Raw genomic sequence first — 26,848 nt, 5'->3', positions numbered from 1 at the left:
GCTCAATATCAGAAAAACAAACAACCCAATCCAAAAATGGGCAGAAGATCTAAATAGACATTTCTCCAAAGAAGATATACAGATTGCCAACAAACACATGAAAGGATGCTCAACATCACTAATCATCAGAGAACTGCAAATCAAAACTACAATGAGGTATCAACTCACACTGGTCAGAATGGCCATCATCAAAAAATCTACAAACAATAAATACTGGAGAGGGTGTGGAGAATAGGGAACCCTCTTGCACTGTTGGTGGGAATGTAAATTGATACAGCCAGTATGGAGAACAGTATGGAGGTTCCTTAAAAAACTAAAAATAGAACTACCATACAACCCAGCAATCCCACTACTGGGCATCTACCCTGAGAAAACCATAATTCAAAAAGAGTCATGTACCACAATGTTCATTGCAGCTCTATTTACAATAGCTAGGACATGGAAACAACCTAAGTGTCCATCCACAGATGAATGGATAAAGAAGATGCGGCACATATGTACAATGGAATATTACTCAGCCATAAAAAGAAACGAAATTGAGTTACTTGTAGTGAGGTGGATGGACCTGGAGTCTGTCATACAGAGTGAAGTCAGAAAGAAAAACAAATACTGTATGCTAACACATATATATGGAATCTAAAAAAACAATATGGTTCTGAAGAACCTAAGGGCAGGACAGGAATAAAGACGCAGATGTAGAGAATGGACTTGAGGACACGGGGAGGGGAAAGGGTAAGCTGGGACTAAGTGATAGTGTGGCAGTGACATATATACATGACCAAATGTGAAAGAGATAGTTAGTGGGAAGCAGCCGCATAGCACAGGGAGACCAGCTCGGTGCTTTGTGACCACCTAGAGGGGTGGGATAGGGAGGGTGAGTGGAGATGCAAGAGGGAGGGGATATGGGGATATATGTATACATATAGCTGATTCACTTTATTATACAGCAGAAACTAACACAACATTGTAAAGCAATTATACTCCAATAAAGATGTTGAAAATAAAATAAAATTAAAATAAAGTGCTTCCATCCAGTAATGAGTAAGACAAAGAAATCACAAAATACTTTCAAGAACAATATGCTGAATTGCCCTCTGACCCAGAGACCATTTGATCCTATGTTGGCTTTTGCTAAATATTTGTTTCATGCTTTTATTTAACTGTTCACTGATACTTAACTCCTCCCTCGTTTAGATTATAAAGCATGTTGCAGGTCTATATCCTACGGTTCTTTCAACACACCAGGGTGCCTCGCTCATGCCTGAGATAAGAGAGGGTACTAAACAAGCATGCTGTCCAAATCTATGAATAAATAGTGAATGTCCTCAGTCCTCTCAATTATTCCATTCTGGCTATGCCAATCACAGAGCCTGATGAGCCCTTGCCTTTAGTATCATGTGGCAAGTGCACACCCAACAGCCATGCTCCCTTCTTCCCTGCAGGCTGTGTGCCTAGCCCCTGGGAACTAATCCTGCTTGGTCTAAGCCAGTCATGGCAGTAACATATTCCTCTTGCCTAGGAATTGGTCTAAGAGGGGATATATATGTATATGAGACTTATGTCGGGCCAATGAGGTGAATGAGGTGTTAAGGGAAAGTGCACTAGAGATTTTAGGATAGATTTTCCTCCCCTGTAAAAGAGACGGTTCTACAGGGGAAGCCCCTGTTTGCCCCCTTGGTTACTTTTCTATTTTAGACACTGTCTTTGAGAATATGATGTTTGGAACTGAAGCAGCCATCTTGAGACCATGAGACAAGTTTGAAGACAAAAAGTTCTTGCTGAGTCTATGCCAAGGATGTTAGGAGGACGGAAAGAGTCTGGGGACTTGATAAAATAACTGAGCAGCTAAGCCAAGCGTGGGATCACTTGCCTCCACATTCCTCATTATAAAAACAGAAACTGCCCTTACTCTTGGACCTCTTCGGTCAGAGTTGCTGTTACTTATACCTGAAAGCATTCTATCTGATTCATATTACTCTCATGAAAATTAGAAGTAATTATGTCTCCTCTCTTCTTCCAGGAAGGGCCATATGATATAATGGAGAGAACCTCTGTTTTGGAGCCAAAGACCATTTTGGCTTTGTCAGAATTCCAGTTTGAGAATTCCAATTTGTCAGAATTCCAATTTGTCAGTCAGAATTCCAGCTGAGTAACCCTGAGCAAGTTTTTTAACTTTCAGAGTTTCAGTTGCATCATTAACTGTAAAATGCAGATAGTAATGCAGATTTCATAAGCTTACTATTATAGAAAGTAAAAAATAATTTGCACATAAGTTACTCAGTCTGGCACACAGTAGGTGCTCAATAAATGCTAACTGCCTTGCTTCCTTTCCCTCCATGTGATCCCTGTGTGAAGTAGAAGATTCAGTGAAGTTTGTGTACATAGGGAAGCACACCCCTATGGAAATGTCAAGAAGGAATGATTTCTCACTGTCTTTCTCATTTGAAGACAAGAGCAGGGATAGGGACGGCTGTCTGTGTGGGAGAGAGGCTGCAGCTCAAAGAACTGCTTATGACGAGCTGGCCGATCTATGCTGCCTGCACACAAACAAATCCCCAAATTTCGTAGCTGCAACACCCTTTTGTTGAGTCTGGTGCCTCCTGCGACTCAGCTTCCCTGTAAAACGTCTGCTCAAGGCCTCAATAGAGGCCCGCTCTTCTGAGCGGCTTCAGGCCAGGAGAGACTGTTCCCCAAACTGCCCACAGCTGGGAGCCTCTGAAGTGTGGACTCCACTGCTCGCTTGGCAGTGATCCTGAGTGAGCGTGTGTGCCTGGCAGCCTCGGGGTGCCACGGGCCTGCAGACAAGCAGCAGGCAGTCTGCAGGCCGTGTTCCAAAGCCAACTTCGGACACACACCTGGACACACCCAGGACACAGGCCCTCCCTGGACACACACCCAGATATGGCCCCCCACACACGTACACACCAACACACACACACTTCCCAACCCTGGGGAGTAGGCACAGTGACAGTCACCCTCTGGAGGGCTGGAAGCCTATCTGGGACCACACACCGTCTTCCCTCCCTCCTGAAGTCGGGAGACAATGTTAGTCTAACTCACCAACCCACCTGCAAACCCCAGCCTGAGAGGCAGGGCAGAATGGTGGTTAAGGGGCTCTACCCCCAGCTCCAGGAATTACAACTTACGTGACATTGAACCAGTTATCCAAACTTTCTTGGGCTCTTTTATCTCATCTGGAAAATGCAGATAATAATAGAATTGTTGTGATGATGTGTTTAAATGTCCTAGCGTTGTGTTTGGCATGTGGCATGTGCTCAGCAAAATAGACTAAGTCCCAAAGCATACTTAGGAAGAGACAGCTCCTTCCACCAGAGGACCACTCCTAGGTACAGCCCATCCAACCTGCCACCTTAACAGGCCAGAGCTCACGAGACTAACACGTCCACCAGCCCAAACTACTTGTCAAACACCTCCTACGTGTACGCACTTGGGATTCAACAGTGAACAAAGATCCTTGAAAGCTTACAGTCCAAAGGAAGAAACAAACTCAAAGACAAAATCATAGCCTTGAATTGTGATAAGTACTATGAGGGAAAAGAAGGAACACAGTGAGCCGTGGGGGTGGGGGTACCATTTCATCAGGAAGTCAGATAAGACCTCCTGCTGAGAGAATGACACGTGGCCATGGAGGAGCTCAGTGTCCCTCCAATGCTGGTTGGATGAGTAAACGCCCCCTACCCCAGAGGTGGCTCTGATAGTAAGAAGCGTTCTCAGGGCAGAAGATGAAGAGCTCTCATGATGACACACTCAGGCCCTACAACCTCACTTCCTGAGGGACAGTCAGCCCGGTCTCGCTCCGCTCTCCCCCTAAGTGTTCTGAATGTTCTCATAAGGTATCTGGTGCCATAGCACTAGGCGATGCAGTAGCGGGCTTTGATGATCATATGTGTCCTAGAATCTTAGAATTTAGGCTACTTAACACTGAAGCTCACGGCACCCCTCCCCTAGATCCGCCCCTTGGATTCCATTCTGCAGGTCACTCTCTTGTCCAGCTTCTTTTCAGTGACATCCTTCTTTTAGAGACTGACTTTGTTCTAACCCAATTTTTTGAAGTCATTTGAATTCAAGGGACCTCTTAGGAGATCTCAGACTATTATACACATTCATATATAAAGAGAGAGAAAGATCCCAGGAAAGTCATTACCAGAATAACATCGGCTTGGCTTTTTGTTTTCTATTATAGACCTGTGTGCTGTGGAATATTACTAAAGCAGAGCACACCTAGTACATTTCCAACATTCTTCACTTGCTTTCCAGCTCACTTCCATTTTCCTACTTTATTTCCAGTATGCTGTGAGAGTAATTTAGTGCACTTTTTGCCTGAGGCTTTGTGCAGGTAATAGCTTCCTTCCCCCGCTATCCTTTAATCCATTTGTATTAGCTTCATGCTTCTCCTTCACTTGAAATTATTCCCAGTCTCTGCTCCTGGGCACTTCCAACCTCTCTGTAATTTGTCACCAATGCCTTCATGAATCATTAAGGACCATTCATTTGCTCACTTGTTCAGTACTTCACGAGCACCTACTATGTGTAAGCCCTTGAGCTATGGGAATGCAAAAATGATTAAGACACACTGTTAATTACTCTTCTGTGGTCTCAAGGATCTCATAGTCTCTGGTGGGAGCAGACAGGGAAACAGACAAGAACAAGTCACTCCATTAGGTACTACGAATCAAAGTATGAACAAAATATTGTGGAAATAAAGAGAAGGGAGGGACTAATTCAGCCTCGAAAGATTAAAAACTACAGCCCAGACAAAAATATCTGCGCCGTATCTAAGCACCCGAGAGGGTCCACGAGGGTGTTCCCCCTAGCAAATGGTGTGTGCAAATGTGCAGGGCGTGAAGCAGCACCATGGTGTCCAGAGAACCCACAGTGGTTTGCGCTGGCTGGTGCACAGCACACGGGGCAATGGGAGAAAATCAGGGACAAAGATGAGAGGGGTGTGCTGCAAGTGAGTTTGGAGCAAAATGCGGGTCAATTATGTAGCCAAGTGAAAGATGACTGTAATTGACTGTAAGACATTAAATAAATAAAATTCCACAAGTCCACAGTGACAGGAAAGAGAAAATAAAGACAAACATGTCCTTATTTGAAAGCATTAGAGGTGATTATTATATGCCAACTTCTGATTCTGAAAACTGATAACTAAAGGGAACAAGTTAAGCATTTATACTGCCTTTTCAGAAGGAAGTAGAGTTCATCGCCAGATGATGCGGGTAAGGTCTTCCTTATAGAATACCAGCTAAGATATGTAAAGGAAGTGCCAAATTTAGAAAATCACTATTTTGTAACCCACAGAGGAATATCTGATTTGGGCAAAAATCATCAATGGCTGCTAAAACCTTGGGATGAAAATTTAAGAGAACAGGATATTCTCACAGTGACCAAGTACTATCTCAGAGATTACCTGCTGATTGGAAGGGGAAAACCTATCTTTACAAAGGAAAGATCTGGTGATCACCATCTTAACTAAGAGATCAAACTAACAGCATGATAGCGGGACAACCTGTCATGTATCTTCTGAAGTGACGCCTTATTAAGTACACACCTCATTTACGCAGTATTCTTGCCAAAGGTGTTTAATCCAAATCCTCAGTTTTCAAGAAGTACAGGAGACAGAGAAAACAGTTAAATTACACCAAGAAGAAGCAATCAGACAAATCCAGAATGTGGAACAGCCTATAAGACAACTGGCCTAACTTGTTTAGAAGTTCAATGTCATGGGAGAAAAAAACTGAGTGGATTATTCTTGTTTTAAAAAGAATGAAAAACAGCAAAATGCAATGCCTGAACATTATTAGATCTTGCTTTTAAAACTAATACTATAAGATAATCTTGGGAGCAATGGAAAATTCTAAATACAGACTGGATACTAGACGTTATTCGGGAACGGTAACTTTCTGCAGTCTGTTCACGGTTTTGTGATTGTGTAGGAGAGTATCCTTATTTTTTTTTGAGATACATGCTCAAAAGGGGTGAAACATCAAATTATTTTCAAGTGGCTCAGCAAAATATAAACATACAGACACATGAATAAACAAATGTGGCAAAAAGTTTAAAATTACTGAACTTAAATGGTAGGTATATAGGTGATCACTGTACTTTTCTATCAACTTTTATGTGAATTTTCATAATAAAGAAGTTCGAAAGAAAATCAGATAATGAAGGGCCAGTCATGAGCTTGTTAGGATTTTGGACCTTACTCCTGAAGGCTTTGAACAGGTGATTGACAGGATCAAATTTACACCTTAGAAAGATTATTGGCTTAATACATTCACTCAACTAGCATTTACTGACCACCTACACCAAGCGTTGAGTGAACCCTGAGCTAGGTGCTGTGGGAGATAGGAGCACCAAAAAGGCATTGCTGGCCAGAAAAGCATTTACCATAAACAGAGGTGAGACACAAAACACGGAGCACGGGTAGAGCTTTCTTGTCGGAGCACGGGTAGAGCTTTCTTGTCGTAAGAGGTGACGGGGAGAGCTGGGGAAAGCGCAGATGCACGCCCCTCCAGGTATTAGGTGGTGTTCCAGGTCACCGGCACAGCCACACCACCCCAAAAAGGATGAACCTACAAGTGACTAAGATCTCCCAGCAATTCTAGACTTCTGATCTCTTATTCCTTGATGGCGGAACTCCACTCCCAGGAGAGATGCTGAAAAGTGCTAGATTTCCTTGAAGCAGAGTGTGGGAGTGTGACCCATTTCTGGCCCAAGGGACCTGACTCAGGTCCCCTGAAATCCACCAGGGACTTCCAGCAAAGATTTTCTTCCCTGATAAAGACAGAGAGGACCCCCCTTCCCCTCCTTTCTGCCTCTAAGTGCAGCTGGATGAGGATGTGGTGCTTGGAGCTAGGGAACCATGAGGGGAAACCCAAGAGAAGAGAAGCAGAGAGGGGGACCCAGAGCCCTAATATCCCTGCGCTACTGAAGCAGGCCTGCAACTTCCTATCACCTGACTTCTTGTTACGGGAGAACTTCTTGTTATCTTTTTTTCAAATCACTCATATTTAAGTATTGATACTTACAGCCCGAAACCTCTTCACTCAGCCTCCATCTGCAGCCATGTGTGTCTAGAACCAATCCTGACCCTGGGACAGAGCAGTTAAAGGAAGCCTCGGCCACAGTCTAGGTCACCCAGGCCATCAAGTCACTGCCCCTAGTTGAGCTCCAACAGCAGCTGCAGTAGGGTATGGTCAGGAAGGTTCACATTCACATGTCACCTCTGACTGATTGGCAGTGACTAATGTGCTATGCGGAGGGTTCTGATGCACCGTGTGAAGGGTGAAATACAGGTTCTGTGCAAAGAAGTGCCTAGATTCCTGTGCCAGATACCTGCCCTGGCCTCATGTTTATCATCGCATGTATGGAAGGAGTTTGGAAGCAGAAGACCTGAGTTTGAGCCCTGGCTTTATTGCTTACTGGCTTTGTGATTTTGGTCAAGTCACTTAACCTCCTCGAGCCATCTTATGGGATAATTGTTATCACTGAGATAATGAAAGTGAATGTGCTTTGTAAACCATGAAGTGCCATGTGTGGGAGTTATTTCATCTTATATTTGTCAAACCTCAACTGAGGACCAGGTTGATAGGAGGTAGGGAGAGCAGGAAGGAATTCAAGGTTCCAGCCTTGGACACCTCACCAGAGGGTGCTGATCTGGGGTAAAGAAGCAGGACTAACACAAGGTCAGAGTTTCAGGTGAAGGTGAATCAGCAGAAGTTGAGTTGTGAGCCTAAATGGTGAAATATAGTTGGAGAAGATGCCAAAAGCAGAAGTGAAGATGCTAAGGACAAAGAGATAGAAACCACAGACTGGAGATGGGATCTCTGCTTTTTTTTTTTTTTTTTACTGCTTCGGCACCGGAGGGATATGTCCCCATCCAGCGGTTAACAGTGGCTCCCCAAGGCTGAGGACCTCAAGGGGTAAGAGGGTAGAAGGAATTTCCAAAATCTTCAGAGGGGCAAAGGGGGGTGAAGTCCCCTCCCTAGGTGAAGCCACCCCAGGGCAGTGTGCCTCCTTCCCTTGGAGCAAATCAGTGCAGTAAGACCAGAAGGGGAAGCCCAAAGTGTAAGGAGAGACAGTCAGAAGTAGACAGACTTTCGGTAAGCTACAGGTAGCAAGACCATTTATTTTTCTTTCCCCCCTCCCCTATGGGATAGCACAAACTCACTACATTCCAAAAAAGCCCAGCAAGTAACAAGTTAAGAAATCAGAAGGCCTTTTGCAATAAAACCAGGTGAGAAAGGGGTAAGGGACTCTTAACAAGAATTACTCCAAGAAGCCCTTACTCTCCAGGTTATTAAAAGTCTAAACTGCCTTGTGAAGTCTGACCTAGAGGCCAGAGGATGATCCCCCATATGGATCTAAAACACTCGCCAGCCCCATGCAGGAAAAGGGAAAAAAAAAAAAGATTGACTGACAATTCCAAGCACAAGCTGAGAGGAAGCTGAAACCCAGAACGGGGGCAGAGTTCAAAGCTGTATTTGTCCATCACTGTCATCACAACAGAGATGATGAATGAATGGGCCCCTGGGGCGGTGAGCAGCCCCAGATCGGATGGGCTCTGCAAGGTAGTGAAGGGAGGGGTGTGAAAGGGGCCTGGGAAGTGGAGGCTCCACACCTGTGAAGATGCAAGTGTGTGAGAGGAACTGGGCAGAGCCCCTCCAGTTTGTAGCCCCAGAGGACTCTGCACGGGTCTCAAGAGGACGCTCAGGCCTGAAGGACAGGGTGCCCTCCATACCCTTTTGCACTCCACCTATGACTAATAGCGAGGCTCTGGGTGTTGAATGTTTTAGTTGAAAACATTCAAAATTGGGAGATTCTACATATTCTGATTCCCCCCATGCCTTTTTGAAGATGGAGCGACACTAGGCCTGCGGGCCCCCAGGTAAACGATCTGGCACTGCAGAACAGCTGCCCTGATTTACACACAATACCCACCTCTTCCCACTGCTCCCAGACACACACGCAGGTAAGGCCGTGAAAACACAGAGAAGACAACCACCTATAAGCCCAGGAGAGAGGCCTTCCGAAGAAACTAACCCTGCCGACACCTTGATCTCAGACTTCTAGCCTCCAGAACCGGAAATAAATTTCTGTTAAGTCATCCAGTCTGTGGTATTTTGTTATGGAAGCCCGAACGAATTAATACATACATCCTTATGAAACAAATATGGGCCGCTTCACAAATTTAATTACCAGCCTAGCCCTAAGGCATTTGAAAATACACTATGTTTTAAATTCATTCTTTCATTCAACATTTGAGCACCTACTATGCCCTGAACACTGCACATTTATTGATTCAAGCCCAGTATCTTATAAACCAGTTTTATTTTCTTGTCATTTAACAAGACACTTCCGATTTTTCCCAACCATATTCTGCTGGGCAGCTTCATATGGCATTTGGTTGTCTGCTGCTGGTTCTCCTGATTAATGGAAAATGGTCTTTTTTACGAATCTGTTATGAACAGTATCAGAAATCCTAGTTCTCAACTCCGGCTAGACATCAGAATCATCTGGGACGTTTTCAAAATACCTACACCTGGATCAATCCCTCCCTCCAGTCTGATTTAGTTGGTATTTGTGAGGAGCTCTGCCAGTACGTGTATATTTCTTTAAGCTTCCCAGATAATTCTGATATGCAACCAAGACTGAGCATTGTTATTCTAGTTTGAAAGGTCCTTGAAGGTCACCTCCTTTGCTACTCAGAGTACAGTTCGCAAACTGCCAGCACCGGCATCACCTGGAAGTTTGTTAGAATCGCAGAATCTCAGGTTCCACCCTGGACTACTGCATCAAAATTCATATTTTAACAGGATTCCCCACAAAATTCAGAGGTACTCTAAAATTTGAGAAGCACTGGATTTCCACTAGAATTACCTGGAAAGCTTGTTAAGAACAAGACTGCCTGGCTTCTTCCCAGAAACACAGAATCGCAATCTCTGGCATGGGCTTGGGAATCAGAATTTTATATATTGTTATGTAGCTAGTCACACAAGGGCCTGAGGCTTAGGAATCACTCATGTATGCCACAGTATACATCCCCTCAACTACCCAGCCTCTGCTTAACCTTCCAATTCTTTTTTAAAGATAAAAAAATATAACAGAGATACAGGCTTTTATTTTTTCCATCATGCATGCAAGCTTACAACTATTTATACTGTTTCGGAACAAAGAAATAATTGCATTATTACCAGGGTGTCAATTACCAAGTAAGACAACCAGTTACTGATTACTTTTGGGAGGTTATTATCACAGAACACAGCAACAATTTCCAAATTATACTTTCAAGCCCAGAGTTATATTATGAGACCAGGACAAGCTGATAATTCTAATAGTCACGCAAGTCTCCATCTTACACAGGAAAAAAGACTGATGTTCTGGTGAAAGATCTCAAGTAAGCACCTTATCGAAGACTGGTAAGTCTTTATCAACAAACAGTCTCTCTTTCCTTTTGTGGAGGCAGGGAAACGGCAGCGTCCCCTTCATCTCTTTTTGAGACTTCTTGTTAATTCCGAAGACTTTCATTCTAAGGCCCACCACTGGAACTTCATTAGTTAACACGAAAAGCAAAAAACAGACCTGATGTGATAATGATAGTGCACCCCACCACTATCACCACCAACAGAGGGTCCCAATCTCCCAAAGCAGTCCTGGTTGAACTGGCACAGGCTCTTGGACTTTTGATAAACAATACAGGCAGGCAAAGGGAGACACAGATGAAACCAGGTTAATCATAATTGATAACTGATGTAGCTAGGTGATGGGCACACGGGGTCCAGAGACCATCCTCTCCACTTCTGTGCATGTCTGAAAATGTCCATAATAAAGAGGAAAAAGCTTAAAAAAAAAAAAAAAAGCAGACCTGTACAGCTCTATTTTTCCCATCAGGCAAAAAATGAGGAAAGTGGTTAGATTTACTTAGAGACAAAATAAGCAGCATATACATTTATCTTCCACATACGCAAGGCCACACCTAGAACAAAAGAGAAAGCATCCAAAGTAACATTATTCTGTTTGTTTGTTTCTATGATTTATAAAATCCACTAATGATGAGAGACAGATTGGACAAAACTTTGGGCATACCCTCACCTAGGCATTGCATTTGCCCACGGCCCTTTACTTCTCCCGTCCCCACCGTGGGGAAGGTCCCTCCCCATCCGCTCCAACACTGAGAGTCAGGCGTGTTCTCCCTGAGGCTCCTCTAGCCATTTCTATCTGCTCTTCCAGGCCCGCTCCACACCAGACTCATTCCCACTCTGTGCTTTTGCCCCAACTCCCCTGCCCAAAACACCCTCTCGACAGCTCTGAGTCAAGACCTCCCTAGCCCCTGGGGAATTCAGAACAAGGTCTTCCATAAGGAAAGGGAAGTTAGTGGGTGGAGGGCAAGTGTAGCCACAGTCCTACTTTCCTACCCTCAGGGATAAGGGGGAAAGAGGGCACAGGTAAGCCTGGGCAGGGAGGGCCCAGATCAGCTTTTACACCCACAGGAAATGAGCCTTGGAGATTCAGAACAGTTTCTGCCCACCCCTGTCCCCATGCCCCAGGAGAGAGCCTTGGGATTCCCCCATACTGGAAACTAAAGCCTACTTCTACGGGTATTTGAGGGTAGAAGCCAAGAGAGCAAAGGACTGCTAAGGGTGGGAAAGCTGGGGAATGAGGTTCCAGAGGGCGAGAGGCTACCACAGAGGAGGAAACAGCAGGAGGCAACCGGGTCTTAAGGGACAGAGGAAAAGGTCGTAACAGGAGTAACCCTGGTTCACAACACTGCTGCCTGGGGGGTTATCATTCTAGCAGATGCACAGCCATGAAAAGAATTTTCAACATCAGAATTATAGCGTGAACCCAGGAGTCGGGAGCAGGGTCTGAACCCAGACCCACTTGGCCTTCTGGCTTCCTCTTCCAGCCCAGTGTGTGCGTGTGTATAGCAAGTCCCCAGCTATCTCGCTACCTGTATGTAGAAAACCCTGGTTTTACAATTGTTTTGTTTTCTCTTTCTGAGATGTGGTACTACTGAAACAAAAAAAAAAGGAAGGGAGGGAGGAGTGGGAGACAGGACAGGGAGAGAGGGAAGGGAGAGAGGGAAAGGAGGAAGAGAGGGAGGGAAGGAAGAGAGAGGAAGGAGGCGTGGAGGTGTGAGATGAAGTAGCCACAGGCCCACAGATCAGAAATACCTCTTCCCCAGCAACCCCACTATAGCACTCTGGTCATGTGTGAGGAAGGGATGAGGGGAGCTGATAAAGATACCTAGATTATAGGTGAGTCCAGTTCCCACCCTCACCTGGAGCCACAGCTAGATGACAGTGAGCACATGTCCATACATACCAGCCCGCCCATCAGTCTGGCAGCCAGGAGGGTTCCTGGAAGGCTGGGGAGGGTAGGTGTGTGTCTCATGCACCGGCAGGGGGCCTGGGTCCACAAGCAGATCTTGAGGTCCTTGTTGACCAGGAAGCCAACTGGGGCCAATAGCAACCTGGACAAAACTCAATGGCCTAATAGTGATGGGGCATGGTGCAGACCCTGACGAAGGTTCACCAGGAGAAAGGCCCAGAGGCAGGAAGAGACGCATGATGGTACAGAGCACACGGCATACTGCTTCTCACCCTTAACCTCATCTCTGTCCAGGAGGGCAGCATGGGCCCCTGGCCAAAGTCAGAGATCTTGTAGATGGCACCTTGGCTGGTGACCCCAGAGCCACGGAACAATCAGTTTTGGCTGATGGCCAATACCATGTGCACAAGCTTCATTTTGCAGTGGCAACAGAAAAGCTTGCCATAGATGGCATGCACGGTCACATGAACCAGCCCAGCAAGTCATGGACCCTGAAGTAGCAGAGCTTAAGGATGCACTGGTCCTCTTGTTGGATGACTCATGAGTGTCCACGTTAAAGACAGGTGGGAAAGGCCGGAGCCAAGAACAGGGTCCAGGCAATGTAGATAAAGGCAGCACACATCTGAATCATGTGTGTTTAACATATAAACAGTAGGGGTGAGATCACGTAACATGTGACACTAACGTAAAAAAGCAAGAATGCCATGGGGAGGCAAAAGAACATGATCATAAACACCATATTCGTGTAACTGAAGTCCAAAGGGAATACAGTGCACAGAGGTCAACATGAAGAGAAGGCAGACAGCCAAACACATGTGGTCAGCCAGCCAGGCACGGGTCCAGCAGGAGGTAGTAGGGAGACTTGTGCAGAATCAGTTGGACTTGTTTACCCCAGGCTCTGGGGTCTCCACTGGCTGCCTTGCTGGACATGGCCTGCCCTCCTTTCCTTTCTCTGCTCGGGCCCCTTCACTCATAAGGTAGTACTGCAGGGGATTGGGCCACAACTCCTCGTTGATTATCTCCACAATCTTGTCAGACTCAATGGAGCTGTGGTTTGAAAACCACCCAAAGAAGCTCCGGGTGTTGTCTGGGTTCCCCTGGCTTAGGGACTGAAGATCGTGCCCTGGGAGCCACTGGATTGGAGTAGAACGAGACACCACCTGACCGGAAGGACCACACCCATATTCCTTGATGAGCACCTTATTTTGGAAATAGGGGTTGCGCCCAAAGTAGAACTTGATCTTGTAGCCCAATCTGGCGAGACCAAGCTCTTCCACCTCCAGGCTGTTCAAGTAGCTGAGTACCTCTTTATCTTGGTTGTTCAGAAAAGATGAGAGCTGGGGGTGGTTCTGAAAAGCCTGCCCCCAGAAGCCCGGGATATTCTGGATAAGGAGGTTCCTGCGCTCTAAGTGGTGCAGTCGCAACTGCCCAAACTTGCGGGAGAGCCGCAGGTAGGCCCTGTCCGCCTGGGCGTTCATGGTCTCCAGCTTCAGCTGGACGTTCTCCAGTGTATCCATGCTGCCATCTGTTGCCGGGGGCCCTGACCCTGCATCCTTCTCCACCTTCTTTTCCTCTACCACTGGAACGGAGGCAGACTCCCCAGTGGTCCCTTTCTTCGGTTTCCCAACAGCGACGGCCGGAGACCCCCTCCCCACTGCGCTACAGGTAACTGGGGCCTTCTTCCCAGCGGGGCAGCGCCGATTTCCAACGCGGGGGACATTTTTCGGCCTTCCCACGGTCCCCGCGGTTCCCACGAAGACAGTGTCTGTCGCCAGGCGCTCCGAGAGTGTTGTGGCCTTCCCCGGGCCGGGCCTGGTTGCGGCCTGCCCGAGATCCCCCGCAGCCCGGGCCCGGAGCGCGAGGCCACAGTCCAGGGGGAGCCGGCAGGCACCCTCTTCCCCGGGCCGGCGGGGCGGCGCAGGCGCAGCGGTTTCCAGGCCACCCCAACCCGCGCCAGCCTGCACCTGTGCCGCCTTGGTCTCCTCCCCGAGCCTCTGGCACTGTGGAGGGTCCGGGTCGCGTGGGGCGTCGCCAGGAGTAGCGCGGACTCGGCCTTTGGCGCGGCCTTTGCCACGGCTTTTGGCGCGGGAGGACTTTCTACCCCTACCTCGGCCGCTCATGATGGTAACGGACTCAACTTCAAAGGCACGCTCCGGCCCTGCGGCCCCTGGCGCCAGGTCGCTGTCCCTACCGAGAGGGCCTCTCCTTGGCAACCGCCGACGTCACGACTGCGCGACTGCACCGTAGCGCGAGGACTGGATGCGCCCGCTGATTGGCTCCACTGCCGCAGCTGCGCACCAGCCGACCCTCACAGACGCCCCCACCCCCACCTCACCCCAACTCGCTTTCACTGTTAGAGAGGGCTGTGCTTTCGTTTAGTTTCTAACCGTTGGCCTCAGTTGTGCCCTCGGGGTCCTCTTATATAAGACACCCTCAAGACAGCCATCATGTCAGTTCCCCTATCATATACTTTCTAAACTAAATATCTAAAGTTCCTTCAATTAGCTTCTGTGACATCTATCATGATGAAACTGCTCCTGGTCTCTATGTCTCATCTTTGAAAGCCTTTGCTGAGGGATTTGCCCGGGTACCTTAACTCCAGGGACTTTCAAGGTAGGTACCGTAATGCCAGGCCACAAAGCGATGTGATACGTGGTGGGTTGTTAGTAGTAACTACTTAACAACAAAAAAATAGCAACTACTATTTTATGAGTATCATTATGTGTCAGGCACTTTACCATGTGCTTTATATGCATTTTCTCAATATGTGAAGGAGGTATTATCATTCTCGTTTTCCAGATGAGAAAACTGTGGCTCAGAGATGCCGAGGAACATTCCTGAGATAACGCAATAAGGCATGGAAGCACAATTCTAACCCAATTCTGACTCATAACCTTTATTTTATATTCACAAGTGTCTAATCCTTCCAGACCTGCTCAGCTGTAAATGACTACGTTAGCGCTTAAGAAGGCCAGCCTTGCCTGTTAAACCAGCATCAGCCGGGCACCTCTTCGTCCTGGGACCATGACCTGAGTCCTCTAGCTGCCTCAGGCCTAATTTACAGAGCTGGGCTATCACTCAAGGTATAGGGCCAGGAGTGAAGGATACAAGTCACAATTCCTATAACTGGAGTAAGACGGGAATGTGGTCAGAGAATTATTTAATTATCATTCAAGGAGTGGAGCAGGGCTTCCCAGGTTAAAGTTCAGAAGCAGACCCTCCATAGTGGCAGTGAGGAGGCCCTAGAAACTTCTTAGAGACTGCAGAGAAACAGCCAGACAACCTATTTCGTGTTCACAAGAGAGCCCTGGACCATGCTTTTACTAGCCAGGTGAAAGGACCATGAAATAGTGAAGCCAGTGACGAGGTTATGACCAGTATGAAAGTTTTCAGGTTGTCTCTTTAAGTTCAAAGGGAACAAGAAGGCCCTTGCAACCAGCTAATGGAGAGGTAAGCCCCAGCGTCTCTGGGTTCTCAATACCTCTTCACACTTATTACTCTCGTGTGGTTGTAGACTGGCAGCCTGGCATCACCTGGAAGCTTGTTAAAAATGCAGAATTTCAGGCCCTACCCCAGACCAGCTAAGTCAGAATTTGACTTTTAACAAGATCTCAGTTGGTTTGTATCCGCATTAAAATTGAAGTATAGGAGACAAGGAAAAAGAGGGATTGTTTGATACAGTTGGGCCTTACTTTAAACCAGCCCGATACAAACGACTCTGCTGACTTTCCCAAAGGCTCTACAATAGCTTGCAAGGCTCTCCGTGATCTGCCAAGTTCCCTCCCTGCCACTGCCCACCTTACCTCTCTGACCTCATCCTCTTGTCTCTCCCACCCCCTTCCAACTACACTGGCCTACTTACTGTTCTTCAAAATACTGGGAGGCTCCCGCCTCAGGGTCTTTGCACTGGCTCTTCCTTCTGCCTTAAATGCTCTTCCCCCAGATATGGTTTACCACCTTGGCTGGCTCCCTTCACACTTTGCTCAAATGTAACCTTCTCAATGACCATCCTATTTAAAATTGCCACCCAGCTCCATCCTTCTAACTCTGCACTACTTTTTTTTATTCCTTAGCACTTGTCACCTTCTAACACACTACCAATTATTTATTATGTTTATTATTTAACTGTCGCTCCTCGCTAGAATGTCAGCTCCGTGAGGGCAGGGATCTTTGTTTTGTTCACTTGTGACTACAGCAGTGTCTGATACATGAAAAGCACTCCATAATTGATTGTCTGGAAACCTATTAACCTCATAATTTAGCTAAAAAAGCATCTTTTGATATGAGCACCATTCAGGGACAATCTTAGGTAAAAAATACAGAGTGACACATTTAAAAATTAAATTAGGGGAATTCATATTTGACTTAAAAGGGATTAAGCCAAGGGTTACCTTAAACTCTTGTTGAGGGCCCTTTCATAATCACTTCTTCCCAAGGCCTTCCATGATCACTCCAGACCACGGTAAGCAGCCCTGCCCTTGATCTTACGGAGAAGTTGTTAACTGTAATATATTCATTTAGCAATCAAACATGCAGTTTTTGTGCCAGTCCTTGTACAGAATTACCTCTTAAACCAGATAACCACAGTCTGGAATTCTCTGTAATCTCAGGGGGAAAAAAAATTAGCTGAAGCAGCCACTACCCCTCTGTAAACTGCAGAAATTGATAGATTGGCCCACTTCTCAGAGCATTAACAGTTGGACCAACCTCTGTTGTCAAGAGCCTTAATCCAGCATCAGCATCTGCGTCATGTAACGCTCACCCATGACTAAACCACTGCAGGATTAACGTAGGCTGGCCGCTGCAAACAGTGTTTATTGTACAATCTCCTTGAGCCTGTTTCCATCATGTCAAAGAGATAAGCATCAGGTAAAGGGAAACAAATGTGAGACTAGCACCTTATATAAAGATACTCCTCTTCTCCTTGAGAAGCTGGCCTGTGCTACTGAACTGAACTGTTGGTTTTCTTCCGAGGTATTGATATTTAATTTATATGAGACTATATCTTGGGTTCCCAGTTAGATAGTAAACTGTATAAGGGTAGAGACCGTGTCTCTTTCTTTTATGCCTCAAAGCACCTAGCATGGCCCTTGCACATACTAGTAATTATAACAAAAGTTCACAATTTATTTTGTACTTTATACTGTACCATGTTCTAATTCACTGAATCCCTACAACCGTGCCATGGGACAGGTGCAGTTATTTCTCCCATCTTAGACATGAGGTTACTGCTGTACAAAAAGGTTCTGTACCTTGCCCAAGGTCACACAGCTAACAAATGGTTTTAGCCAGGCAATCGAACTCCTGCACCCACGCTCTTAACCACTATTCCATGATGTAAAATTATGGTTTGATAGATTGAAATATCAAACTCTCTCTAGTGGGTAAAAATACCTTTCAATTTTCAAAAATTATATGTATATATATTTAATATAATTATACATACACATACATGTACATACACATTCATATATAGATAAACTAATACCTATATATATCAATTAGTCATGAATCATTTTCTATGGGGTGTATATGTGGCATGATGATACTAAACAGAAGTGAGTTTCATTTCAACAGTCCAGGTTGAGAATAAAGCATCTTCGTTTGCACTGCGTTTGTCATAAGCATTCTATGACTATTATGAAGGAAATACATATTTACTCTCATGAACTCAGAAATCTGGAAGCATTTTGACCTTTTCCCAAAAATTAGGCATTAAATCCACAGTAATATAAGCATTTAATTGATTCTTTTAGATAGTTGATCATTAGCAAATATTTATTAAAAACTCATAAAAACGCTTTTCAAAATATTAGAATAACTAGTCGTCACTTTTGTTCTCTGAAAATTGTACTTCCTCCATTCCTTTTAAGGTCTGATTTCCTCCAATCATAGAAATTAACAGGCTGGGAAAAGACATTCCAGTCATCCAACCTACGGCGCAGCCAAGAGAACAACATTCCCCACCGTCTCCCTGCCGAAGGGCTTTAAGGTTCCAGATGACATTTTTTAGCCACAAAGGTTTTCTCTTCCCCCAAGGAGATAGTTTGAGTCTGTTAGATCAAACAGTGAGTATTGCTTACTATAAGACATTTTACCAACTAACCCTCCCAGATTTGGAGGATCATAGAAAAGGAGTGACATAGGGAATATTTTTCAAAGCCAAGGAGGGAGAGAAAAATCTGCCTCTTAATGGTAAATTTCAAAAACTATTTGAACTTAACATCTTGAATAATGTGCCTAGCTTCTTCCCAGTTCCCACTCGCCGCCAAAGACCAAAATTTTACAGCACCTAAGTTATTCAGTTCACGTCATATAAGTAGCTGTAAAATATTTTTAAATATTGACAGGTGTAGTCTTCCTTCCTGGCATTTTCTTTTTACCCTACAACATTTTCACCATAAAAATTAGGATGGGGGTGGGGAAGTGAATCCTCTTATATCACCCAGCACATCTCACACACCAGCCAGGTAGCTATAGGGGTGAGAAGACCCCCCCTCCCCTTATCAAACAAGCCATCAGTTTTCGTGAAGCTAGGAATTTTCATCAAAGACATGGGGAAAATGAACAAAGAATATTAAATTGAATTTTAAATTAACAGGCAAACATTCTGCAGTTAAAATGTTCAATTATATGTTGCAACCAACTAGCACCCATAAGCATGAGGTTTCATTGTTCCATTTCCTTTTACCTGGACTAATTTAACTGAAGATACTCCTTGTCTTCTGGAATGCCTGCTTCGGTTATTCGGTCTGTGTTTGTGTAATATCTGACAGCAGTAAGATATTTTAAAAAGCACTCAAAATTAATAGTCAAGAAAAGAGTAAAAGAAAATAACTCAAAAATTAAGAAAAGAAAACAGAGTGAAATACAGTCACCCCTCAGTATCATGGGGGATTGATTTCGTGATCTCACCTTAGACAAGAAAATCCAAAGAAGCTTGGGTCCCTTACATAAAATGGTGTAGGATTTGCATATAACCTAGGCATGTCCTCCCATATACTTTAAATCATCTCCAGATTACTTATAATATCTAATACAAGTAAATGCTATGTAAATAGTTGCTGGTGTGCAACAAATTCAAGTTTGCTTTTGAAACTTTCTGGAATTTTTTTTAATACTTTCCATCTGAGGTTGGTTGAATCCACAGATGCAGAACCTGCACATAATGGAGGGTCAACTGTCCCCAAATGTGTCCCAGTCCGTTGTGTCTCCTACACTTGCTAGAAGCTGGGCACAGATTTGATTCTGACCTTTTATCTACCAGTGCAAAGAGAGAAATCAGATGTGGTGTAACGTTCATAATGTTTGTAATATTAAAAAACAAACAACAACAAAACAGGTTCTCAGAGAAAATACACTGATTCTCAATGCTGAATCCAGAGAGGAATATCAGGATTCAAAGTCCCAGTAGTATCCTGACACTGAGTCCAGCACCGTGGTACCTATAGCACCGCCTTATAGGCTGGTGAGCAGCCAGACAAAGAGCCATGTTGTAAATGCAGTTCCATGGTGGTTCAGGTCCAGAGCTGGAAGGCTTAATCCAAGGACACAGTGTGTAGAATTTTGAGGAGAAGCTGGATGTGTGTCTTGAAGTCAGCCTCTGCAGTCCGGCCTCCTCGGCTGACAGTGTGCCTGGAGCCTGGATACGGCCTGGTAGGCATCACATGAAGAGTGGGCTGGTGAATTTCATTCTGCTCCTTGCTACCACATGGGCCCAGACCTTTCCTGAGAGCCGTGCCCTCCTCTCCCATTCCTTCATCTTTTTTCCTGTCTCCCCTCTCTTTCTTTTCTTTCCTTCCCCCGTACACTGATGTGTTTAGAGAAACCATTCCAGCTGCTTCAAAGACTTATTTCCTGATCCAGGTTGTCCCCCATCCACATGCAGACTAAGCCAGGTCCCTGAGAAATGAAGCCATGTTTCCCTCTCAGAGTGACTTTGTACCTCAGTGTCTCCACAGTGTCAGAGGTGTCAGTTGGGGTCAGGGTTCAGGTACAGGACCAGGCACGTGGCATAGGTGAGTGAAGCAGGCCCAGTACAAGCCTTTAGGGAACTAAAGAGGGAGCTATGCCCCATCTCAGGCTGGCAATTGCCACTCCACTCCAGCTGATTGTAGCCATGGAGAAATCTATTTTTATGTGAAATTTCTCACTTTAAAAATCCTGTGAGGAAAAAAAAAAAAAAAATCCTGTGAGAGCCAAACAAGACAATTCTGCTTGTAGGCTCTAATTTGCTACCCCTGTTCTACATCCTTGGTTTTTGTTTTTTTTTTTAACTCAGTTTTTAAGTGAAATCATGAAGGAATGTCTGGAAATTATTTGAATTCCTCCAAAGAAGAGCAGTTTTTGTGGTTGTCACTCGAGAAAAGCCTATGAACGTAAAGAGAGGTAATATGATCAAGCTGGACTCCACCTTACGTGGTTAGGGCAAGTGAGGAATTGATGGCAACTGGGAGCCAGCTTTACTCAAGGTGAGCCCAAGTAAGGGATTATATTTTTGTCAAGATTTTCATCCTTTTTCATTTTAAACTGCAAAGATGATGATCATTATTTTTAATTGGTTTTATTTTTTCAGACGTTAAGACTCTGTGCTACCTCTGATTTCTTAACATGTGTAACTTAGACTCCAAAACTGTTTTCGTCTCGCTACAATATGAAGGCTTTGCAAGATCAGCTCAGAGACACATCCATACTGCTCTCTGCACCCAGCAGCCACGTCTGGACAGCTCTACTGAACAACTAATGCAGTTCTGACACAAGTGGTAGATTTGAGTAACTAATGCTGCCTCTCTGTTGTTTTTTTCCTCCCCTTCTTAATCAATACCCGTATAATTGATCAGGTAGGCCATATGGCCCCTGTGATTCCCACATTAAGACAATTAGGACAGCAGCCAGGTCATTGCTCAAGCTGGCATTCTTCATAACTAAGACAAGAAAACCTAACTCTTTGTCTTCCTCAGAAAAAGCCAACTCCACCCGCTCGTGGGTATGATTCAGTACGAATTCATGTAATATCTAGCTAAAAAGGAGTACAGCCACACTTAGAAAAAATATCGCCTAAAAGTGAATTGTATGCCAGTAAGTTTCCCCCTGCAGAATCCAGACTGAAATGTGATAGTAAAAATCTAATGTGATAGTGAAACTCTAACTAACTCAAGAAGAGTGAGTATACAGTGTAGACGAAGATCTTACACACATTCTGAGAGAGAGCTGCTGGTCACTGGAGAGTACGTAGACTCTCCTACTCTAGGACCGAGGGTCAGAGAGGAGGAGTTCGGAGACTGGGGGATTCTTACAGCTGTGAGCTCTAAAATGATGGAGCGGAGGGAAGACTTAGAAATGCAAGGCCAAGTGTAAGGAAAGATAAAAGATCTATTTTCTGGCATCAGGATTTATGGAGGGAACCGCTCCCACACTGCAACCCTCTTTTTTTTTTTTTTTTTTTTAAATTTGCGTCATTTTTTAAAATTTATTTATTTATTTATTTATTTTTGGCTGTGTTGGGTCTTTGTTTCTGTGCGAGGGCTTTCTCTAGCTGTGGCAAGCGGGGGCCACTCTTCATCACGGTGCGCAGGCCTCTCACTATCGCGGCCTCTCTTGTTGCGGAGCACAGGCTCCAGACGCGCAGGCTCAGTAGTTGTGGCTCACGGGTCCAGTTGCTCCGCGGCATGTGGGATCCTCCCAGACCGGGGCACGAACCCGTGTCCCCTGCATTGGCAAGCAGACTCTCAACCACTGCGCCACCAGGGAAGCCCTGCAACCCTCTTTTAATAAGAGAAAGTAACAAGCTAAACAGCATGTCATAGCTGAGATTTCTGGAAAGTCAGCCATTCTCAGCATCATGGAATCTGTGAATCGGGAGCCAATGGGAAGCAAAACAAGTAGCAGTTTGAACATAGAATTATTATTTTATTTAGAACAGAAAGAGAAAATTTACTAAATATATTTACTAAACATAGGCTAAACATATGACCTATTGGCCAGGAGATTTATGCTTCCCTACGTGATATGTTCTCCTAACTCCAACCCCCAACCCCCAAGCAGGAGCAGTGGAGGAAGCAAGAACCACCGCAGCAGGGTTAGTCCTGGAAACGACATTGTGCACCAGCAGACTTCTTGCAGAAGGTTTGCAAGCATAAGAGAGACCCCTGAAGTACCTGGGCAGCCCACCCACTACTGAAACAAGACACAAGTGCCTCTGGGAAGGAGATGACAAATATTCCTCTTGTCCTCTTGTCTTCCATCACTCAAACCAATTAAAAAGTAGAATAAAAGTACCTAAAAAGAGGCAAACAACAGCAATCAATTCTCCCAGTTTATAATCAAACAGGATTTCAGCAACCAATGTTGTTAAAAAAAATTTTCTACCATATGCCTCATGTGTTACTCTAGTAAATGAATTCTTTCATCATCAAGAGAGTTTATATGACATTCTCTTGATGATGAAAGAATTTATTTCCTAGAACAAAACTCTGGAAAAAGTCATGTTAAGAATCATGCTGGCAAGATTCTTTTTGACCCAGCTCCTAGAGAAATGGAAATAAAAACAAAAATAAACAAATGGGACCTAATGAAGCTTAAAAGCTTTTGCACAGCAAAGGAAACCATAAACAAGACCAAAAGACAACCCTCAGAATGGGAGAAAATATTTGCAAATGAAGCAACTGACAAAGGATTAATCTCCAAGATTTACAAGCAGCTCATGCAGCTCAATAACAAAAAAACAAACAACCCAATCCAAAAATGGGCAGAAGACCTAAATAGACATTTCTCCAAAGAAGATATACAGATTGCCAACAAACACATGAAAGAATGCTCAACATCATTAAGCATTAGAGAAATGCAAATCAAAATTACAATGAGATATCATCTCACACCGGTCAGAATGGCCATCATCAAAAAATCTAGAAACAATAAATGCTGGAGAGGGTGTGGAGAAAAGGGAACACTCTTGCACTGCTGGTGGGAATGTAAATTGATACAGCCACTATGGAGAACAGTATGGAGGTTCCTTAAAAAACTAAAAGTAGAATTACCATATGACCCAGCAATCCCACTACTGGGCATATACCCTGAGAAAACCATAATTCAAAAAGAGTCATGTACCAAAATGTTCATTGCAACTCTACTTACAATAGGCAGGACATGGAAGCAACCTAAGTGTCCATCATCGCATGAATGGATAAAGAAGATGTGGCACATGTATACAATGGAATATTACTCAGCCATAAAAAGAAACGAAATGGAGGTATTTGTAGTGAGGTGGATGGAGTTAGAGTCTGTCATACAGAGTGAAGTAAGCCAGAAAGAGAAAAACAAATACAGTATGCTAACACATATATACGGAATCTAAGAAAAAAAAAAAAAAGTCATGAAGAACCTAGTGGCAAGCCGGGAGTAAAGACACAGACCTACTAGAGAATGGACTTGGGGATATGGGGAGGGGGAAGGGTAATATGTGACAGAGTGAGAGAGTGGCATGGACATATATACACTACCAAATGTAAAATAGCTAGTGGGAAGCAGTCGCATAGCACAGGGAGATCAGCTCGGTGCTTTGTGACCACCTAGAGGGGTGGGATGGGAGGGTGGGAGGGAGGGAGACGCAAGAGGGCAGAGATATGGGAACATGTGTATATGTATAACTGATTCACTTTGTTATAAAGCAGAAACTAACACACCATTGTAAAGCAATTATACTCCAATAAAGATGTTAAAAAAAAAAACATGCAATACAGGATAAAAAAAAAAAGTTAAGGAAATTGGGGCAAAGGGCAAGTAAGGGTAGAAAAAATAAATGAAACCAGGGGAGAGGTTAGTACACAGAATGCCTGGCATCTCATTTTAAAAATAAAACAGTACAGCTCACTTTCCTTTAAAAAAAAAAAAAAAAAAATCATGCTGGCATAAGTCAGGTGTATCTAAGGGCCTGGCCTCTGGCCTAAATTTTATCATTCAGTCACGACTGGAAAATATTCCAAACCACCCCCTAAAACTACACACAGTTAACAAAGAAACATGTCATTTAAAGATTAAAATAGAAAACTCCTTTTATGATTTTGAGATTGTGTACATGGGATGGGATAGGATGGGGTCACATGGGATGGGGGAGGGAGTTGGCAGGAAAGGGCGGCCGCAGGCAGTAGCTCACTTATGACTCAACATGTGTTAGGGTCTAAAGAAATCCTACCCAGATCTTTATGATTTTGAACTCAGATAAATGAGGCTACCTGTTGGCAAGAAGCAGCAATGCTGAAATAAGAGAAAGAGGCCTGAATTCATTTCCTATTGCTTCTGTAACAAATTACCACAAATTTAGTGGCTTCATGCAACATAAATTATTTTCCAGTTCTGGAGGTCAAAAATTCAAAATGGCCACAACTGGACTGAAATCCAGGTGTTGGCAGGATTGTGGTCCTGACAGAGGTTCTAGAGGAGAATCCATTCTGATGTTTCTTCATCTTCTGGAGGCTGTCTGTGTTCCGTGGCTCTTCCAGACAGCAGTTGTATCACTCCTACCTCTGCCTCTGTCCTCACATCTCCATCCCGCCAGCCTCCCTCTTTCACTTATAAGGCCCCTCCTGATTACAACAGCCCTACCTGACTTACCCAGGATAAATTCCCATATCAAAATCCTTAACTTAATCGTATTTGCAAAGTCCCTTTTGCCATGTGAGCTAACATATTGACAGGTTCTGAAGGTTAGGATTTGGACATCTTTGGGGGCCATTATGCTTCCTAACATAGGGCCGTAAGTATTGAGTATTGTTTTTAAAAGTTAAGTGTTGGAAGACTTACGATCATTTGTCCTGCTTTATAATTGTTCATCCCTGTCATATACACCCATCATTTTATTTCTGTGTCCTAAATCTAGTTTATAATAATAATAATAACAGGTAACATTTATTGTTTTCTAAGTACCAGGTACTGTGCTAAGGAACTTTCATTTTCATATTTACTCCTCACAACAGCCCAGTGAGATAAGTGCCATTATCATCCCCATTTCATGGATGATAAAATTGAGACTTAGAGTGGTTAAGTAATTTGTCTAAGATTAAACAGCTGAACTTCAAGGCGAGGTCTGTCTGGCTCCTAACCCATAAGAAACAGCTCAACTAGATTGAGGCTTGTAACAGAAAGGTGTATTTTTTTTTCCTGTAAGATTTATTTATTTATTTATTTATTTATTTATTTATTTATTTATTTATTTATGGCTGCGTTAGGTCTCTCTTGCTGCACGCGGGCTTTCTCTAGGTGCGGTGAGCGGGAGCTACTCTTTGTTGTGGTATGCGGGCTTCGCATTGCAGTGGCTTCTCTTATTCTGGAGCATGGGCTATAGGCGTGCAGGCTTTTGTAGTTGTGGCACGCGGGCTCAGTAGTTGTGGCTTGCGGGCTCTAGAGCGCAGACTCAGTAGTTGTGGCGCACTGGCTTAGTTGCTCCACGACGTGTGGGATCTTCCCCGACCGGGGCTCGAACCCGTGTCCCCTGCACTGGCAGGCAGATTTTTAACCACTGCACCACCAGGGAAGTCTGAAAGGTGTATTTCTTTCTCATGCTCCATACCCATTACAGATCTGTCTTGGGTCTGCTGCATCTTCACATCTTCATCATTCTGAGACCCAAGATGAAAAAGCAGCCCGATCTGGGATATTACCCTTCCCGGATATTGCCCTTGGTTAGAAGAGAGGAAAGAGAGAGATGGTAGAACCTCCCATAGGCTTTTAGAGTGTTATCTTGAGGTGACATAAACACTTCGGCTCACATTTCATTGGCTAAAGCAAATCAATGGCTCAGCCGAACATCCATGTAACCAGGAGGTTTAATCTATTGCCAAGTAGTGCAGCAAATATTTGGAAAGAATTATACAATCTATAACAGCTTTAAGTATGGTGCTGTCCCACTCATTGAAGATGAGAGGAAAAGTAATAGTTTATCCACAGTCAAGATGACGTGGGACCTCCCTTGGTGGCCCAGCGCTGGTCTCTCAGCCAGCTGGACTGCTGGGTCTATGTGAGAAGTCACCTGTATGGAGGGAAATTCTCAGATACTGAAATTTTCCTTCATCCATCAGCCCAAAGTGCCTAATGCTCCACCATTAGAGAGAGAATTGTGCCACCTGAGGATGGCTGTGTGGTACTAGGAGTTACGAACTGTTCTCCAAGGGAACTTTCTCCCAACTGGTGGAATCTAGATGGATGCAGGCCTCCCTCAAAGTATCAGGTGAGAAAGAGTGCGGGTCTCCAAAGGTCCTCTCTAGTCCAAAGACTTCCTAGGATTCTAATCCAGGTGGAGAAGAATACTCTTCTCTGAGGACAGTTCTTAGGACCCAAGGATTAGGAGTGATGGTTGCTTCTTGTGCAGTGGCCCTCAAACTGTGCTCCAAGGAGCCCTTGAGGTTCTATAAAATTGTCTCAGAAATGGCCAGACAGAGGGACACACACCCAGACATGTCCTTGCCCTCATTCCTGGGGCTTGCCGCACAGACTAGGGCTG

General features: G+C 44.6%; 1 protein-coding gene and 1 long non-coding RNA gene across 4 annotated transcripts; one reads left to right on the top strand and one right to left on the bottom strand.

Moving 5' to 3' along the window:
• Positions 1-10,124: 10,124 nt before the first annotated feature.
• On the bottom strand, positions 10,125-14,580 carry TSPYL5 (TSPY like 5). Of its 2 annotated transcripts, none has more exons than XM_059901667.1 (2): positions 12,305-14,580; positions 10,125-10,999 (listed from the first exon to the last, which is right to left on the bottom strand). In XM_059901667.1, exon 1 carries the CDS (start codon positions 14,472-14,474, stop codon positions 13,227-13,229), a length of 1,248 nt encoding a protein of 415 aa, XP_059757650.1. In that variant the 5' UTR covers positions 14,475-14,580; the 3' UTR covers positions 10,125-10,999; positions 12,305-13,226. The 2 variants fall into 2 exon arrangements, with proteins under 2 accessions (XP_059757650.1, XP_059757651.1); XM_059901668.1 differs by having other exon boundaries at positions 12,349-14,580.
• On the top strand, positions 13,847-23,921 carry LOC132351684 (uncharacterized). 2 transcript variants are annotated; one of them, XR_009498460.1, is made up of 4 exons: positions 13,847-14,967; positions 18,228-18,422; positions 20,636-20,825; positions 20,930-23,921. It is a non-coding gene; the product is annotated as an uncharacterized LOC132351684 (long non-coding RNA). The 2 variants fall into 2 exon arrangements; XR_009498459.1 differs by lacking the exon at positions 18,228-18,422 and having other exon boundaries at positions 14,065-14,967.
• The last annotated feature ends 2,927 nt before the right edge of the window (positions 23,922-26,848 follow it).

This window comes from Balaenoptera ricei, chromosome 17 (assembly GCF_028023285.1).
Source record: "Balaenoptera ricei isolate mBalRic1 chromosome 17, mBalRic1.hap2, whole genome shotgun sequence".
NCBI lineage: Eukaryota > Metazoa > Chordata > Mammalia > Artiodactyla > Balaenopteridae > Balaenoptera > Balaenoptera ricei.
This window is presented reverse-complemented; position numbering and strand designations above follow the sequence as displayed.